The 19,643-nt window shown below is 36.5% G+C and overlaps 1 protein-coding gene and 1 long non-coding RNA gene across 4 annotated transcripts in view; one reads left to right on the forward strand and one right to left on the reverse strand.

The window, feature by feature from the left end:
• The window catches only part of LOC115441436 (adenylate cyclase type 6), a 270,780-nt gene that overhangs the window by 92,597 nt on the left and 158,540 nt on the right, over positions 1-19,643 (forward strand). For all 3 annotated transcript variants that reach the window (XM_030166222.2, XM_030166221.2, XM_030166223.2), the window contains exon 4: positions 10,783-10,983. In XM_030166222.2, coding sequence (XP_030022082.1) covers positions 10,783-10,983 — 201 coding nt within the window. The remainder of the gene's footprint in view (positions 1-10,782; positions 10,984-19,643) is intronic.
• On the reverse strand, positions 1,229-2,493 carry LOC115441437. Its single transcript, XR_003938466.2, has 2 exons — positions 2,379-2,493; positions 1,229-2,063 (listed from the first exon to the last, which is right to left on the reverse strand). It is a non-coding gene; the product is annotated as an uncharacterized LOC115441437 (long non-coding RNA).

A 19,643-nucleotide genomic window follows, 5' to 3' on the forward strand; every position in this document is an offset into this window, starting at 1 on the left:
AGTTAACTTCGATGAATGAAACTGAACTAATTTCGAACTGACTGAATTAATTTCGATTTCTCTCATATATAATTTACTAAGCCATTTTTGTCCGAATTTTGTTTTTGTCATGTATCAAATGATTTATATATGAAAAAACAAATTATATTCTTCTTTTTTTTCGTAAACATTTCCTATTTTTTAATTTAGTTATTAAGTCAGGGCGGAGTCAAGTCAAATAATTCATTATCATAAAAAATCATTCATTTTTCATTAATATACATAAACGGGTTATCTCTTTCGCTGCTCTCTTGGCAGAATATTTTCGCAGGTGTGAAACAGAAGGTCCTGGTTTATATTCCCAGTTTAGGTAACACAGGGAGGCGGCCAGTCGCAAAAACTAATAATTTCAACAACATACGTGAAATGTCGTACAGACTAGACAATAAATAAGGATAAGATCACAAATAAACAATCCGAATCAATAATATATTGAATATTTATGAACGGAGCTCAGTTACTATTAGCTCGCTCACTTCATCATTACCCAAACAAAAAATCATTACTAAGCCCGCAACTGTCTCTTACATACACAACCCACAACATAAACTAATAAAAGCGAAACAAAAGTCAACATAGTAACAAGTTGATGCTTATGCAGGTAAGTTACTCACCTCACCCTCCCCGGCATAATAAACACAGATGGTCAACAATCAAAGGTATACTCGCATGTCGACACAGCTCCACGTTTGTCCCGTGCTGTTTACACCGGCTTTATTAAAATCTCTACGTTCAAACGAGAGTGTTGTGTACCTTTAGTAAACTTGCATTTTGCTGTAATACTTGATATGTCTAAAACAATGTTTATTTTAGAAGTTGTTAGAGTTGGAGCCAGATGTTTCATTATGAATAATTGGCGAGAACATGTATGCAAGTCTCTTTGAGTGGTGACAGTGTTTCGGTTTGAAGAAATTAACATTGTGGATCGATGCACTGAGGCTATTTTTATTGAAAGTTTAGTATTTTATTAAGAAGTATAGGTATTATATTCTGTCTATGTGCATTGTGCAAGCATGCAACAGGTACGAAAACAGGGCGAACTGTTCACGACTTGCTCGTCTCATAGTTTGGTATTTTTAAACACTCACATCCCTGTCTTGTCTCAAGATCTTCCCTTATAGGTGATTCCACGATTCCTCCTATATTGTAGGCCTGACCAGCTACAGCAACTATCAGAGGAAAAATAAACAAAAAACCTTTTATTCTCAATGTTTCTACAAAGAACGTCAAAACTGACGTGTACATACAAACAATTATAGTTAACATTAGCGATATGATTCTGCCGCTAAAGTATTATATTTTTTTACTTATCAAATCGTGGAAGGCACACAGACATACACCATACTTTTAGAACCAATGGTTAGCAATTTACTCAATCGCTCTCTGCGATCAGCTGGTTCACATACAGCCATAACCCGCTATAATTTTGGCAATTTGGGTCACAATATCTCTTTTTAGTGCACTGTGGACTGCACTGTATTTAACAAAAGGTAATCGGTCACTTTGCTTGTGACAGTTTAAAAAAATAGTAAAACAATTAATCGCTGGATGTTGTTGAAATGCCAAGCCATAAGACGAACGCAATATCTTCGATTAGCCAATGGTATCTTTTAAGCCAACAGGCGCAATCCACATTCCACATTGTGCACCTGCGACTAACATTCTTGAATCTATCTCAGAATCCAAATCGAACGAATCCTTGCGGTTCACAATAATCGCCCACTACTCCGTGGGTGTCATCTGAGCACAGCAAATTGTCCCGCGCCGTCCTGACCACGTGACCGCACCTTAATCGGTGTCCAAACATCGTCCGCGGTGTCTCACGGCCGCTAACTCTATATTATTCATGCTCCAAGCGAAGAATTATCTGCTACCACCGTTTCACTGAGTTTTGCGTCACTGCGCAATTTGGACAGGTAAATGTGAAACATTATTCATTTATCCGCCGACCTTTACGATGAAAAATCAACATCGATTATGTACATCGTCTTTGTTTTTTCGATCCGTCTAGCTTCTGTTTTTGTCTGAAAATTTTTGATATTTGAATTTATATATTTTTTATGCACGCAGAAGTTTGTTGGGTAGGTTTGTATTATTAGGTCCTCTTTTTGTGTAAGTAAAAGTGGAATAATGTATGAACAAACATTATTCTGATTTCTTCATAGCCGGTGTTTTCCTTAGGCTTTATAAAACTTAACAAGTGTTAGGATGACAATCGTAATATAGTGCCTGTTATGTAATAGATGGTAATACATAAATTTTTCTTCGGCCAACGTGCGGACTTCTCGCTCCTGTGTGGTCTTATACATACATACTAATATATAGCTAAACAAACTCACCCCAAATTCCTTTTTCTTTATGCATGTGCTCCCGGGAGCCCCTTTTGTTCCGATTTATAAATTATAATTCTCTTTGCCGATTCCGATAGTAGTTTTTTCTTCAATAATAGTAATGTCATTCTTCTTTTTTAATAATATTTGACAGTTTCTTTTACCCCCACCGAAAAGATTTTATATTCGAATACATACTATATATATATTTATGTGTGTTGTGTTGTGTGTAAATTAATTTGGCCGAATCTGTCCGCGCTTCCAAATAATGAACTAATAAAAATTAAACAGTGCCATATATTGTTCAACTATATATGTTGCACACCATTGATTTGCTCGTTGTCTATAAAAAAGCACAAAAAAGCATGAATGTGCGTCAGTAGCGGGAGACGCGGAGAGCGCGGGGAGCGCGGACGGCGCCGGCGCATCAATTACCCTTGGCCACTGGATGTGGATTCTGAATACATGTATGCTATGAGGTCAGATCATTATGCTATACATCTCAATTGCTAACCATCGAGTTTGTTTTCAGAATTTGTTTTACATAAAATTTATATTGTTTTTCTGTGGTTGATGTATAATATGCTCTGTGTATTCTTGGGGTAGGTAGACATAAACGGTTTCGGCCAAGGTGGACCCTAGGACAGTCCCACATCGAATAACGAATTGCAAGCTGGTATCCATGCGAAGGACCTTCACGAGTAAATCTGTCTCATATACCCGTACACCGTACCTGGGAATCGCATTTCCATTGTCGAAAATGATCACTGAGAGGTTTTAGTAGGTATTAGCATAGGAATGGTCGTTAATCCCTCATATTTGCTTCGGCTCCCGGCGGATTAACCCGTGAAAAAACCTGGAGCAGCAAAAATACTCACTATTCGCTTACTTCACAATTCCAATTCTGAGTATCTTTTTGTGATATACGCAACACAAAACAGTGCAACTTCTCAAACGAACTCGCACACATGTATTTTTAAATTTTTGTGTTCAAAAAATTATTTGCAGCTCTGCTTAATAAACAAAGCAATAAATACTATACTGACTTTAAGTCTCCCACGCATTGCAAATTGAAATCTACTATCATTATATACCTTTTTTGAATCGACTTGTAAGTATCGCAATTCCCATGAATGAGTTGTGATTCGGCCATGAGTCTCGTCACAATGGGCCGCGTTACGTCACTGCTTCCGGAACGTGGGAGACGTCAAGGCCTCCTATTACCGTATTGTTAACCTAGGTCATGATAGCAACTATCACGATAAGGAGGGGCATGGCGGCGACAGTACAAGTGTAATTACGTGGTTCATAGGTCTGTAGTCACAAATTTTAGCTAAATACGAAGCAATGTTGTGTTAAAAACTCACATATAGGGGGACATAGGGGCGCAGTGACTGGCTTCTATTGAAATACAACTTTGCTTTAGTTGGCTATCAGCTGAGGCTGTCAGATAAAGAAATCTGAACAAGTCAAAGAAAACTATGAAATTGCCAACACTAAGTGTCCTCATTTTATGGATGTAAAAATGTTTTTGTAAAATTTATTGCAACTTGAACTCGAATAACTATCTCGTTCCCGCACTTACCCTCGCGCCACATCAGGGACACTCGCGGCGGGACTCTAACGTATCGAGACAGGCCCTCCGGTGCACTCTTACGATATTGAAATTATTTTAAGAATATGTAAGTGCATTGCATCCGCGAACAGTTCACATAGTTTTTTTTGCAGATGCGATAGATACCTAATAAATGAGCAAACGGGGCTGTGGATAAATGATCACAACCGACTAGAAATATGTGCTCGGCTAAGCAAATTGTCGACATAATTATAATTGTGGTAGGTCTTCGTGGCAATAGTCGGAAAATTTGCCAAATATTCGTAGGTATTAAAAAGATTTTGAAGAAAACGTTCATATCGCACCATAAAGAAATCCTATGAAACAAGGAATCCAAAGTTAATGCGTTGTGTGGAACTGAAATGTAGCGGCTGTTCTCGCTAGCTTGGAACTTATATTATCACTGGCTAAGAAATTAGCCAACCTCTTGTTTGTAGAATGCTGTAGCCTGTTGTATCTAATTTATTGGAACGGGCTGCAAGGAATAGCATAAGTATTTTAAAGAGAGTTTTTTTTTATACATTAGCATGACAAAATGAGTTCTAGCGTCCAGATGGAGTATGGACTGACGTAAGGTGATCAACCGTCGCTAGTTGACATAATTATGTATGGCCCATTCGCTTTAATATAAATAAATTCCTGGCCACCTTCGACTGTTAACGCCTGAAGTTATCCCACAGAAATCTATTCTGTAGTCACTACAAACGCTCTTTCAGTGCTTTGTGCAAATATAATGACATGGAGTTGTTGTGATTACTTGATTCCTGACAAAGAGATTATATTTCCTTCAGCCCTATCAAATATTATTTTACTGAGACAGAACTCAGTACGTGAGACATACAAGACGTACTTTCTGTAACAATGTCAGGTGGAGTGTCATTATGGAAACGTTTGTTTTATTATTTACACCAGTAAAGCCAAATGTAAATGGTATGACTACATTTTTTGTGACTACAATTTACCTGTATATTCATTTGACTTCTAATAATTCCACTGCAGAGATGCCAACTGCTTGCCGGGGTTATATGAGATAGTGATGCCACCTAACCGAGCCATTGGGATACTATCAATACTGTCTTTGAAAAATAATTATTAATTTCAAGTTGCCTCAGAAAAAATTAAAATATAAGTAGGCAGGTAATCAACGGCTTGGCTGTGCCTCTGGCATTGCTTTAGTCCATGAACGGCGGATGCTGCTTAACATCAGGCGGACCGCTTCCTCGTTTGCCTACTAAGCCAATAAAAAATAAACAAGAAACTTGTTAAAAAAATATTACATTATTTTTAAAATAATTGATCCCGTTTTTTTTGCAATATAAATATATTTTAATAGTTCTAAATTAACGTTCCGAGGAACTGAAATTTGTTAGACAATAGATTGATGCTCCTGTGATGTTCAAAACGACTTCGAATCTACAGTGTCAGTACAAACACTAAACACAACTACAATTATTTGAATGTAAAGGCGACGGCGACACGGCTCGTATTGTGCTTTGTCGCCGACATCTGACTTCCGCATCTGAAGGCTCTCAAATAACAGTAGTGGTCAGTCAAAGGCTCTGACATTTTCGTGAATTTAATTCAGAATAGTATTGCTTATCAGATACTAAAGACTGTCAGCTCACAACAGAGAACAATAGGGCGGGTCCAATTTTAAAATGTGGTTGAAAGTGAAGTGTGTGTTTCACCGGGCCAGTACCTTATACGGCATATTTTTACGGAAGATTATGGGTTGTTACCAACAATAATAAGGTTAGATATAAGTACTCTAGCTTTAGGGCGTGCAAATGAAGCCGTGCCGTGATATGACACGGCCAGCTCATCACTATATTATAATTTTTAATTCAAAATCACACCATCTGTAGTGTATGTACTTAGTATATAAGCTATGTAAGGTATTGTATTAAGTTAGTATAATGAGTGCAGTCTAATAAAGAGACTAAAACCATCAACACGTCTCAACATATATTCATCCTCTATTACAATCTATATGAATTATTTACGCTGTATTGTAATTACTTGTTTTTAAAGAACATAGGAGTTATATGGTCGATTTATAGTTTTTTTATAACGAGCTATATACTGTCCCACTGTTGGGCAAGGGCCTCCCCTACTACTGAGAGGGATTAGGCCTTCCACCACGCTGGCCTAGTGCGGATTGGTAGACTTCACACACCCACGAAATTCCTAATAGAGAACTTCTCGGATGTGCAGGTTTCCTCACGATGTTTTTCTTCACCGTTAAAGCAAGCGATAATTCGCAAAGAATACACACATATTTTTTTAGAAAAGTCAGAAGTGTGTGCCTTTTGGGATTTGAACCTGCGGACATTCGTCTCGGCAGTCCGTTCTACAACCAATTAGGCTATCGTCGTTTTACGAGCTTCATCAATTCTGATAAATATAGTCCAACAACCAAAACTTTTAATTCACAGCGTACTACGCTCAACGCCCAGACAAACTATAAGGTCACTTAACACCTAGTAATTACCCTGAGTACAAGGTATTTCAAACCGCACAACAAAGCGACAATATATTCGCGTACCAGAGACCTTCCATATAGCAAACACTTTATTAAAATAGTTAAACTTTGCGCGGGCTAATTTGCAGCCCAGGTATGACGTAAAATAAACTCGTAGATTTAAAGTGCACAATACTTTTTTTATTAAAAAATACAGTTCGCCTGTGACGTCGAGTGAATAGACAAAGCATGCATTGTCGATCTTCACTACCCGGAAACTGGCTTCCACATTGTACGGAGACCAACCCTCTCACTGCGAGGCTGCGTTTTGTTCTCGGAATCCCTTTGTATAATAAGTTTATAGGGAGGTACTTGGGAAACTGTAGAACTGTGAGTAACATGCGATACGGATTATAATATTCCCGTATTGAGATATCGCTCTTGATTATTTTTATGCGATAGGAACAAATAAATGATGTTTTTATCCAGAATAGTAAAAAGTAATGAAACTAATGCGAAATGTCTTGGTTTTGTTTATTTACAATCCATCATTCTAACTACTCCCTATCTATGTATCTGATCAATTTCGTTAAGAATTAGTGATTCCAAAGATTCGCCGGGATTCCCTACTCGTAGTCATAAAATAGTGTTACTGCTGATCCATATTTGTAGGAGTTGCAGTGGTGTCAGGAATGGAATTGTAGTCATTCTTTATTAGACCAAGAATTCTAATTTGTCTCTTAGCTTCAATGTTCTTCCTTAAGGTGGACATTGTATGTGCTCATATTGTACACTTACTCTGATTGAATGAAATGATTCATCCGCTAGTGTGTCAGCGTGCCAGCCGACTGCTATAACACAATTGTGTTGGCATTTCAATTTATATAAGTGCCACTGATACGACAACTACTTGAGACGATCTGTAACCCTTTGATTTCCTTATTGAATAAGAGGGTACCTAGTTCATATGTTTTAATATAAATAAGCGAAAAGTCTGAGTAAATGTCATGATATAGACCCAAATGAGTTAGCCTTTCAATTATAAAGGAAGCTAAAGTCAAAGTATAGCTCAAACCCCGTATTCATATACTTTTTTATCTAAGGACAGAGTAATGCTGTGATAACAAGTGTGTTTCTCAGTGCCCAATGGCACTGTAAAACAGACATAGGGCCGTTGTGATTGGCTAATATTCAGATACAAAAATATTAGCCAATCACAACGCCCCTATGTCTACGAACTGCGAAGGCTGCTATGCCGTCAGCACTAAAAAACAGACTTGTTATCGCAGCTTTGCTCTGTCCTTAGATAAAAAACCTCCATGAATAGGGGGCAAGACTCTAAAAAGACACTGTGACGTCAAAATTACTGCAGGTAATGCAAGAGAAATAGCCAGATGATTCAATTACTCACTCATTCAGCTGCCACAATTTCTTTAAATTATGATTTATTTAGTTGTAACAGTTACAATATTATTGCTTACCGACTACAAAATAATGTAAATAAATTGAAAAACATATTATCGCACCCTTAGCAGAACTAAGATGACCTAACTAAAAGCACCCTTAGGGTGACCCTCACACCTTAAGGTGGCCTAACTAAAAAAAGACAGTTTGTGGCAAAAGAATAAAAAAGATTTGAATTGAGCGGTCGTCAAAAGTGAGAATCTCTGTTATAGAATAATAATTTTATCTTTTTGTCGTCATAGGATTGTAAAGCATGCTTTGGAAGGTCGTTTTTGAACAAAATATGAAGATATAAATTTTGAGTTAGGTCATTTTAGTTCTAAGAGTGTCATATTCTAACCGGAACTTACGAGTAAACCCATTAAGCATATACTAATGTAATCAGAGAGAGCAGTAATCCGTTGTGAGTGCCGGTACCGCTAGCAATAGTTACTGAACAACTGGTAATAGTTACTGTACAAGTCGCAACCTCCGAGCCGGAGTTAAACTGATCAAAGTGTCGTCGATCCTGCGTAATTGTGCTAACTGCTTGGTATGAAACTTGTTACTACCTTTTGGGGTACCTGCATCATAAGCAAGAATTCTTGCAAGGCTACTTGGCTTTTCGGTCTAGTTCTTCGTTTGTGTGCCCTTTACAGCTGATTATTCATAATTTAATTACTTATTTATTTAGTTCTGAGTCTTTTTTTGCCTGTTTTATGCCTCATGGTCAAACTTTTAACTTAATGACATAAGGCTGATTTCTTCTTTTCAATTTAAGCCTCATCCCTTGACGATTGGTAATTAACTCGTAAATAATCGGATTAGTGGTTATGGTCATAAGTAGTTAGAGAAACAATCTGTGTTGGTTATATGGACACACCACGCCATTTAAAAAAGCTCTTACGCTTCCCAGATAGTAAGATTAAAAAACATAAAACGAGAGAACGCACTGACATCCGGATAATACGGATAATAATTATTATACTTCCGTCGTCATCTGCCCGCCGGAAATGGTAAGCTCATGCACACATGTAACGGAATTGTCACTGCAGGCTGCTATGAATGTTTCAATAGCCTTATATCGGGAGTAAAGTCGAATCGAAATCTCATTAATATTCTGAGATCGAAATAGAGTTGAAATTAGCATAAAATGGTGCAGGCCACAACGGACTGTATTTTAAATATTTCAAATAGTGAGCAAAGTAAAGGGTAATTGATTTTTTCTTGTTACGTATTTAAGCTATCAAACCTTTTGTTGTTAATGAAGACACAGACATACAGAAGACAAGTTTAATATTTCCAACCGTTAGGCCTTCGTAAGATGAATCGCGTAAAGCGTTTAGACGGAGAGGCAGAAATAATCATACGCAATTATTGTCCAAGAAGTTACCCAGTCTATTCAGTCTAGGTATTACTACGCATATTCTCGCGCAATGGCAAAGCAATTCTCGGGAAGACGATTATTACTAGCAGTAATTACTCCGTATAAATAAGGTTATATTACATAGTCTTTGATTTTCAGTTCGTGATATTATTAACATTTCTAAAAGCGGAATTTGTCCATAAATAGTGCCATTATTCAAAACTTTTCACCACATCGTGACACCAATTTTTCTCGTTACCTGTACATCTCTCAAATACTTTTACGGATGTCTGTTTCCAACGGTGATGGGTTCGCGAAGTGCATTAGTCTTCAAAAAGGTTTACAGTCCGCATCATTTATCGTCATTACTAGCGGTAATCAGTTGTCCATAACTAGCACCATTACTCAAACTTTTGATCATATCATACGACATACTACCCTCTATATTAAATTTTAAGTTACAAGTTGCTTTGAAGCTAGATGAAAAACTTCACGGACACCTCTAAGTTAGCGGTATGTCCCGCCCGCATCGGAATTAGTTCTCAGTAAACTATATAATTTGGTACTTCGCTAACTTTGTGCAACTCTGGAGCGCTCGGCTTTGGTCTCGCTCGCTAGAGTATCATGTATTTGGCAACGGAACGAGGACTTTTGATTACGGTTGCACTTTTTTATAAAACGACAACATGCAGTATGCAGTTTGCGTGATGGGCAGTAACTGCCGGAGCTGGATGAGTTTTGACGTCCTTTGATTATACACTCAGATTATTCCGTAACAGAGTACCTAGATGATTAGCTGTGAAGGAAAAATATGAATCCACGATATATTGAATAATGTGGTCTCATTAGTTATATAAACAGATTGCGTAAATATGCCATATTAGTTTACTAACGCAATGACGTAAATTTTCAAATAAGTAATTAAGTATGTCTAAATTCTGAGAATTAGGGTCAATTATTGTTCGAATTCGAATTGTTCCAAAATCATTGTTCGAATGTGTCGTCAGTTTAATGAACTTAGTATTAAGAATCCTTCTTTAGATATATATCAAAATACTATCAATATTTACAAAAGAGAGATCCTTAATATCTTCAATTAATCAATTACTCAAGATTTATATGTTTTTATTTTTGTGTTTTGTCACATTAACACTTGTCATGATGGTTAATGTCATCTTACTCATTTTGTAGTCGGTAAAATATTTACTACTACTTACATTTAGTTTCTACAGTTAAAATAACTTTAATATTCATAATAATAACGTAACATTTCTATCTACTTTGTAATATTTAAACTCGTCCGCTATAATTAACTTTTCTTTATACACAAGTTTTGGGTTGCGATTAGAAGTAAGCATATTTTGTAATCAATAATTGGTGTATTTTTAGTTGTAACCTGTTTTGTGTTAAATAAATAAATAAAAAAAAAATAAAAAATAAAAAATTATTCTTATTTAAATTTTATATTTATTCTTATAAGTACAATGAATACAGAAAATATAAATTCAACTTTTCGGTCTGTGTATAGGATGCCCTGCGCGGCCGCCGCTGCGCATCTCTCCGTTCAGCGGCGCCCGGCGCGCGCGCAATCGACGAGTCCGGCCGCAGCACGCCGTCGGCCGTCGCACGCGCCTCCCCCTCCCCCGCCGACACCCCCGCACCGAAGAAGTCCAACTGGGAGGTGATCGAGCACTTCTCTTCCAACCGAAGCAAGAAGAGTCCTTCGTCAGTAAGTATTACTCTTTATTAGGTAATAGAACTGACGGCACGTGATTGCGTGATGACCTCAGAAACACACTATGGGTTTGTATTAAGATGACGATGTTATTAATTTGCACCACTGTTTCGACCTAACTAGGATCCACAGGTTAATAATTGTAGTGTCGTCTCTGTTAATCCAGTTTATGAGTTCCTATTTGTCATTTGAAGTTAACATTGAAGTTCACACTGTTATGAGTACCTATACGTCAAAGAATCAATTATTTTAGTAAATTATCCACTAAATTTATGCAGTTGTAAAATTTTAGTTTTATTTTAATAGCATTCTTGATATTTTTAAACATCAAACTAGTCAAATTGTTTTGAAAGCCTGTCTCAACTTTTAAGTTATTTGAGAGCACAATATAATTGTATTTTATTACCTAAAGAGCTGTCAAATCAATCACACATAATCCCTCAGAGTCTAAGCCCCGAGACAGTCGCACATAAACAGAAAAGATAGATTAATGCATCTATATTAAAATAATAGACCAATTTGTTCACGCATCAAGTAAAATGTATAAACATTTGAACATATTTCAATGTGATCTATTAGCGTAACATTGGAAAATCAAGCACGTAGACTGTATTAGGTATGAAAAAATAAGGAATAAAATCCCAAACGGACGAAGTTACTGGCAAAGAAAGGGAAAAAAGGAATGACTACTCGGACGCACTCCCACCGACGACGTGCCAACTAGTCAGTAAAAATGTAATATGTCTATTGAACATTTACCATTACAGGCACATGGCATCTGCTAAGTAGATAGTCACAATCGAACGCAGGTAATTATGCCGATGATTACAATTAATTGCAATGGGATTACAATAACCCAGCATGTTAATTACGGAATAATTAATGACAATCACGCTAATTACAAACTGAGGATATAGAGTTGGCTGGCGGTGTGGTGGCCACGCACTTCGGTGTCACGCTGTGGGGAGATAGATTCGGGGCGGACTTTTAAAATATTATTATTCTACATGGTGGTTGTAATTATCCCGGGCTACCTTACCTTAACACAGAATATAAAATGCATTATTAATTGAATATGTTTCTGCTGTCGACGCCCGGCCCCTTCAGCTGTATGTAGCCTAACTAATATGAATAATGCAGATCGGTCTGTCTTGGAATTTGAATCGACTTATTGAGTTCCTGACTGGAATTATTGACTCTCGTCCAACGAGACCGGCTTGTGCAACTCTTATGCCACGTTTCTGCTTTATAATTCAATATTCAGATTTATAAAGTACGTTGGGTTTTAAAGATCTCTTTTAATAGTTACATTTGTTTATTGTTTTGACTAAGACCAAAAAATGTCATAACAACTTCGTGAAATAAGAATTATTGAAAAAAGTTATATGTAAAATACTTTACAAATATCTACGTGCCTTTAAAATAACTTTAGAATCACCAAACTGATATAAATGAAACAACTTTAAATACGCCTGTCTGGTAAAATTTACGTTAGTTTGTTTTCAATTGCTTTGTGTTTAGTTTTATTACTCTTTTAAATGTCTGTCGGTGCAACCGACGTCTGTATACATTACGATAATTGTTAATCCACTATAATATATTATTATTATAGTAAAAGCTCACAGTTGTAGAAGAAAAGATTACGGGAATTAATACTTAACGATAAGTTGGTGTTGCATCACACACACACACAGATGTCTTTTGTTCCCGGAGGCGAGAGCACAACTAGTGCTCCCATTTTCGCAATTTGCATTCTGTAAGTACCATGGTGTAATGGTGGTAATCGTCTCTGGTCAATCGACACTCTGTCTGGATTACACCCCGGTTACCGTCAGGTGCAGTGAAGTGAAGAAAAAAGGTTTTCACGATGAATCTGGCACATTCAGTGCAAATCGTGATCTTGCGTCAATTTAAGACGATGTTCAATAAATGTGTGCGTTGATGGATTCAAATATGTACGTTAAAGCTTATTTCAGGGTTGTGGGTTAAGTTTAAAAATGACTACAATTACCGTGTTGAAGCTTTATCCTGAAACCAGATGCATTAATTGCATCTTTATTATAAAATACCATTTGCTTATGCTGTATTATTTATAGCTAACAGAGCGGTAGGAATCTTCGCTTAAGGTAATTAAAATGGGCTTTTAAATTTAAAATGCTTTCGTGAAAGCTCGAATAGCATATAATTAATAAGCACAGGTAAATTATTTAATAAGCTCGACGATATTGTGGTAATTAAAACACGAGTGCCTCAAACCGCAGCGTTCCATAAATGGCTCTTAAAATATTGTTAGCATTTTCACTTTATAGGTGACATAATATGTATATTGTTATATACGAATTAATAAAGGTCAATCAGTTGGTGGTAAGCGTCGGTGCCCAGTGATTACCTTATTTCTCATCTATTTGAAATAACAAAGCACTGCGGGGTACTGCAATCGTTAATCTGAAATATAACCATAAGAGCAATTTGTTCTCTTTATCATTCAATACAATGATAAGTTAAGACTCAGGAAGAACATTATTTTACTGAAATAAATCACAATTGCGGCGGATAAATAAAAAATCTGCATAAACTTAAATATGAATACGTATAACGAAGCTTTTATAACTGTCAAAAGCACTATATTTCCAATAAAATATTTTAAAAGTTGTAAGAAAATATGTTTGTATTCGTGTTATTCAAAATGAAGTGATAAATTTTAAATTGAAAATGTATGTACATTTATAAAAAGCTGTTCTGAATATTTTGTTACCTCCTCGCTTATTAGCAAAAACATAACGAGGTCGATAATAAATTGAAATAAATATTTTACTTTTATCATTTTACACGTAAGAATAAGAGCGTTGAACTTGTAAAGCTTTTATTTGTATTATTCCATGTTATCAGTGTGAAAGCTCTCGGAAAATGCGTGCATTCTTCAGCATGTTTTGAACTAAGTTCTTGCTAGAATTGGAGATACAATTTTAAAATTCGTTCCCACGTCTCGTCATACAAACGATAGTAAACAGCACGAGTGACGACTGGCGAATGCTAAGGGTCACCTGGCGCTTCATTTAGGGAAGGTCCATGCAACCGTCTCTTGACGTTAAAACAATCTCAGAAAGTTCTAGTTCACTAAATTAGAAAATTTATTGATGTTAAATTGAAATCTGTATGTATTTATTAAACGTGTTAACAGATTCCTAATTGCAATTGAAAAGTTCATTATAATTAAAAAAACATATTGAACTAAACTTTAATTTAATTATTAAAGTTACTGCGCCGTAATACCTAACTATTGGTATATTCTTAAAATCTAAAATATTCATTTCAAGACTTGATACATAGTCATTTTTATTGAAATGATATATTCACGACATACAAATGTTTGCCCACAACAAATGATATCTTTCTGATTTCTACAGGAAAATCTACGTTCAAATCTATACTTTACTCGATAGTTATGTATCTTACGTAGCGAAAGTGTGTAGCGTCCCGCAGACGTGTCTTTAACAACTCCGTGCACATGAATTCGTTAAGAAGCTCGCGTCACTTGCTTGTGCATACGTCAATATTTAAATTATAAATTGGCTCAGTTACGCGTAGTTTCGATATCCTTTACTTTAGATGTGGTGGTGATAATGGGTTCGCTAAATAGGCTCGGCTAATATTAGCTGAAAGCGTTCAAGGTTACACTTAAACGATATTTTCATAGACTGCTTTGAGACGTTTAATTTGGCTTTGTAGTCTAGGCTTTAGGACGTATAATTACGTCGTGTTAGGCGCTTTTTGTGGCGTGTTTTTAAGGTGGCGAGTCATGAAAAAACTGTTGACGGGTTTCACAAGAAAAACACTAGATTTTCGTAGCGCCAGCTTAGTTGATAGACAAGTGAACCGATTTTTTTTTCGAGTGCGATAAAGTGACACCCTGGATCTGATGATAAGGTGAATAGGGTGCAGACAAAGTGTTGACTCACGAGAGTTGATTACTGCTCGCCACTTGTTATAATTATGCCGGCCTGTTTGAGCCCGGATAAACACATGCTGATCTAGGAACGCAACTCACGCATGTGGGGCATAATATTGGGTTTTAGTCTTTGGATACGGTAGTCACTTTTTGGGCGGATACAAATAACAAATTAAGTATATACTGTAAGCGAGGGTTTATATTTTTAAGCCTTACAGCATGCAATCGCCTTTTCTTCTTAATGAGCGTTCCCTTCAGGGCTATAGATAAGCATCACGGGGACGCCTACATAAATAAGAATTCTCCACTATAATTTGGAAAGTATATTATAAAATCTATAAATCTGCGTTACGTGATGCCAAGCCACGCTTTCTTTAATAGAACCGACCCGGGGGCATACTAAGGTGAAGAAAAAGCAGATTCTATTTTATTAAATAAAAATTATCTTTAAGTATATTAAAATAAAGTAGCTTGTTCATAGCGAATTGTTTTCAGAACCGGTATCTATTCAAACACAGATCGTTCAAACGTTCAAAATCGTAAACTCTGTAATGTTAGACGATGCACTAAATACCTAATCTGTAGTCTTCATTCAATAGATAATGTGATCATATTGTTACGAAGCTAATGTAATATCAACTTTCGTATTATTGACATGTATTGTATCGGTCTGGTTGAGGGTCCATTGAGCGACTCATATGGTATTACAAAATGTATTGTGTTCTGACGCATGCTTGTTACTATATATTCTTTTGTGTCGGTTCGTTATTTTATGACAAAAATATTTTTTTATGTGCGAGAGATGCACGCTCGGCCGTTTTGTTTCGCGTGCAAATAAACTGCGAATTTACAGCCGAATGCACGTTACACAAACGATTGTATAATTGGATTTCAATAAGTAATTATTCTGGCTTCAATTCAGTTTGGCTTTAGAAAGCTATAGCGGTCCTTACACTGTATACTACAGATTCACTACCTACCATAACCTCAAATAGGTAATGTATTAATTCTCTATTACTCCAAACATAATTATAGTTACCGTAATGATCAAACATCTCTCATTCTCTCTCTCTTTCTTTGTGAGTCGGGGCCGATTTCACTTATATCACTGTCTCGCAAGTTAATCCATGAAAGAGCTGCTATAGTTATGAGTAATGAGGCGCGAAGTTACTCATTTCTTACACTCTTCCACCTTGTTTACTAAAATCAGTTTAGAGAATGCTTCTTAGTCATTATGTGTTATTGGATTACCAACCTTCGTATTCAATTTCCGGCACAATAACAAATCCGCACATCGACGCTTCACTAAAACGCCACGCTATAGTTAACTGTAAACTGTAATTAACTCTCTGGACAAACAAACAGGCTGACATCAAAGCAGCGGCCTTCGGCGGTTGCTCGCCGCCGGCCGCGGTGCGACGTGGCTCCGTGGTTATTGTTACAACAATTGTTTGTAATTACCTTTCCAACTATATCCCACGCAGGGTCGGCCAAGGATAGAAATGGGCTCGTGTGTCTAAAATTTTACCGATCCAATGTAGAAACTAAATTATACGCCGTCTTGATAACTGAACATTTTATATCAGCTAGGTATTGCCGACCGCAATGCTTATATTAAAATCCGTCTTTCGTTTAAAAAGTAGTCTATACCACGCAAGCACAGTGGAGCATTTTACTAGTGAATAAATATCCGAATCGAATCAGTAGTTCCAAAATAATTAGTATTTTTAAATATAAACATAATATTACTCTACAAAATGCAATAAAGAACCAATAAAAACACAATTAGAGTAGAAATATAGTACTTCTACTGTACTTCTACAGCAATATAGCGCCGGCTCACTTACGGTTATAGACCCATCAGAGATATTTAACTGTGAAAAGAATGTTTTTTAACTTCGTAGCCTGCCTCTCTTCTTTAATATAAACGTTTATATTTCTCCCTGTCTCTTTTAATATTAAGCTTAAAAGCTCAAAGAAACGTTTAAAGGTTGAAAGTGCTCTTTTCGTTGCTGATATTATCTGTTTGAGATTTTACTATTGCAGACTCGCCACTTGGTAAGATAAAAAACTAAAGTCCATTTTTAAAAGAAATGCTACTTCACCGCGACATAATCTGGTATTACGCGGCCTTCGTGACGTAGTGGAGTAGCCGGCTATGGTCTGCAACGACTGGTTCGACTATTTCTCTGACGTATTTCAATCTTGTCGAAATATTTGTGTAAGATTATGAGAAGTGAGGGGAAAAGTATTAATTTTTTGATGTATTTAATGTACATTAAGGAACATATTTAATATCTCTGTGTAATCAAAAATATGTATATAACGTTTGTTCAAAAAACAGAGTAATTGACTTGTGCAGTGTAGTGTCACACGCAAGGCGACAAATGTCATTGATAACAATAAGACATTATATCATAATGCGACTGACTAGTCCTCGTTTAATTCGGCATATTGCTTCGCGGCAAAAATATACAATTCAATTATTCCTACAGACGTCTCACATGATACATATCTAAACACAGTTATAAAAACGATTGAACCATAATATTCCGCAAATGATAAATATAAGCCCGAATCCAAAATCTTTTGACTAAAAGTGTTTTTGTGACAAAGGAAACATGTAAGAGATCATCTTTCTTTGTTCCTGAGGTAAGCGATAAATTCGCCATAAAGGCACAATATTTACAAACATATTCGGGCAATGGAGGGATTGTGAGGTCGGCGCGCCTTCCCGGAGTGCCGGAGGGCCGGTGCGAAGGACATGCCGGATAATATTGCTGGTTTTAATGCTGATATTACTAAACTTAGTTGACGCCATACAGTAAATTGACTCTCGATAGTTGTTTCTGCCTTCAATGATCTGGTGTAGATTTTATAAGTCATTTTAAATCGTATTTAAACTAGTTGCCAAGGCAGAGAAACTGCTACAGACCCAAGTAATTTAGTAAGATTTTCAAATCTTTATTTACACAGTTCGCGCACCAAACATCACACCCACATTTAAGGCACTATGTTTAACACCCTGTAAGGATAGGCGAACATATTTGCATTTATCAAACAAAACCCCATATTTCAACTAAGGATCCAACTCAAAGCCATCAAGTTACTCACTACGCAATGACGATATTGCGGCAGTATATTACTATTAAATCTGGATTCCAGTAATAAACTGGCAACTCTTAGAATTACTTAACCTTTCATTACAGGTAAACGTTCGAGGCTCAAAGGATCCCCAAATAAGGCATATCCGTTTTTGTTTGGATGTAAGGGATTTAAAATTGCTACCTAATTAGATATTATTCGGGCTATTACAGGATTTGTGTACTCTGTTAGAGTAAATTTGAGCCACAACAGTTATATACGATGGTACAATTAAATCAATTTATAATGGTATTTTATAATCATTGGTTATGATCAATAATTGTTGATTTAGATGGAAATTAATCATGAGCACACACACCTCTAACTTTTCTTAAAAAAAATATATGTGTTTTTTTGTGAATTATCGCTTGCTGTAACGGTGAAGGAAAACGTCGTGGGGGAACCTGCATATCTGAAAAATTCTCTACAGGAATTTTGAGGGTGTGTGAAGTCTACCAATCCGCACAAGGCCAGCGTGGTGGACTAAGCCCTAATCCCTCTCAGTAGAAGAGGAGGCCCATGCCCAGCAGTGGGACAGTATATTATACAGGGCTGATATTATTATATTATTAAGTTAAGTCAGTCTTTTTCCCGCTTCGAACAAGCTTCTTTATTTTAAACTTAGACAACCTTTCCTGATACGAAGATAAGGTACGGGCGAATTCACTTCGGTAGCAAATTACCTTACGGCTTTTATTTTGTATACTTTCAATGCGTTCTCAGTGGATGGGAAGAATAGGCGCCCATAATGCGGTGGCGTATCCACGCAAAGAACTGACCGGACTATAATATAGTATAGTTTAAATGTAAGATGTTTGTCAGCGTAAGCTTTACATACGATTGTTCATTCTCATTGCAAATGAAATTAGTATAACAAAACACAAATTAGTTTAGTCACTGATTTTTTTTTATATGTATTACAATATTAATCCATAAAATATACCTTGTATGATATAATATCTGTCTCGTGTAATCGGAACTCAACTTATAAGTTATTGTCATAGGAAAAAATATTATCTCAAGAATAAAACCTAGAGCCACTTAATTCACCGCATTTAGCAATCACTGCCACGAATAAATGCCATCCAACTTCTAATGTCTGAGTAAAATGCGCTAAAGGACAAACAAAAATACCAATACCTAGTAACATGTGTGCAACTCATCCGGCATCAGAATAAACCACGAGAACACACAAATGTTAGAATCGGAAACGCCGAGAAGAGCCGCGACGAGTCGTGACGGGCGGAGGCCGGAATATGACATTATTGTATCGATATTTGTTGGTAAACTGTTGCTATGTTATAGGTGAAGATATTGGGTACTGTTAGAGCTAATTCTGGACAGACTAGATGTATCCAAGTCTAACTCAGCTTTACCTAATCGAGATAAATTTATTGTAACTGCACGACTCACCGCTATGATTTGATGGCGGTTTTAGTGTTTCGATACATATTTGTTTTGACATTCGATGCTGGACGTATACGTTTGCCAAACCATCACTGTCAACCATTCAAGTGTGTATGATAGTGGAATATAGGCAGCTTGCTCTTTAAGACAAGAC

Source organism: Manduca sexta, chromosome 27, assembly GCF_014839805.1.
Source record: "Manduca sexta isolate Smith_Timp_Sample1 chromosome 27, JHU_Msex_v1.0, whole genome shotgun sequence".
Taxonomy (NCBI): Eukaryota; Metazoa; Arthropoda; class Insecta; order Lepidoptera; family Sphingidae; genus Manduca; species Manduca sexta.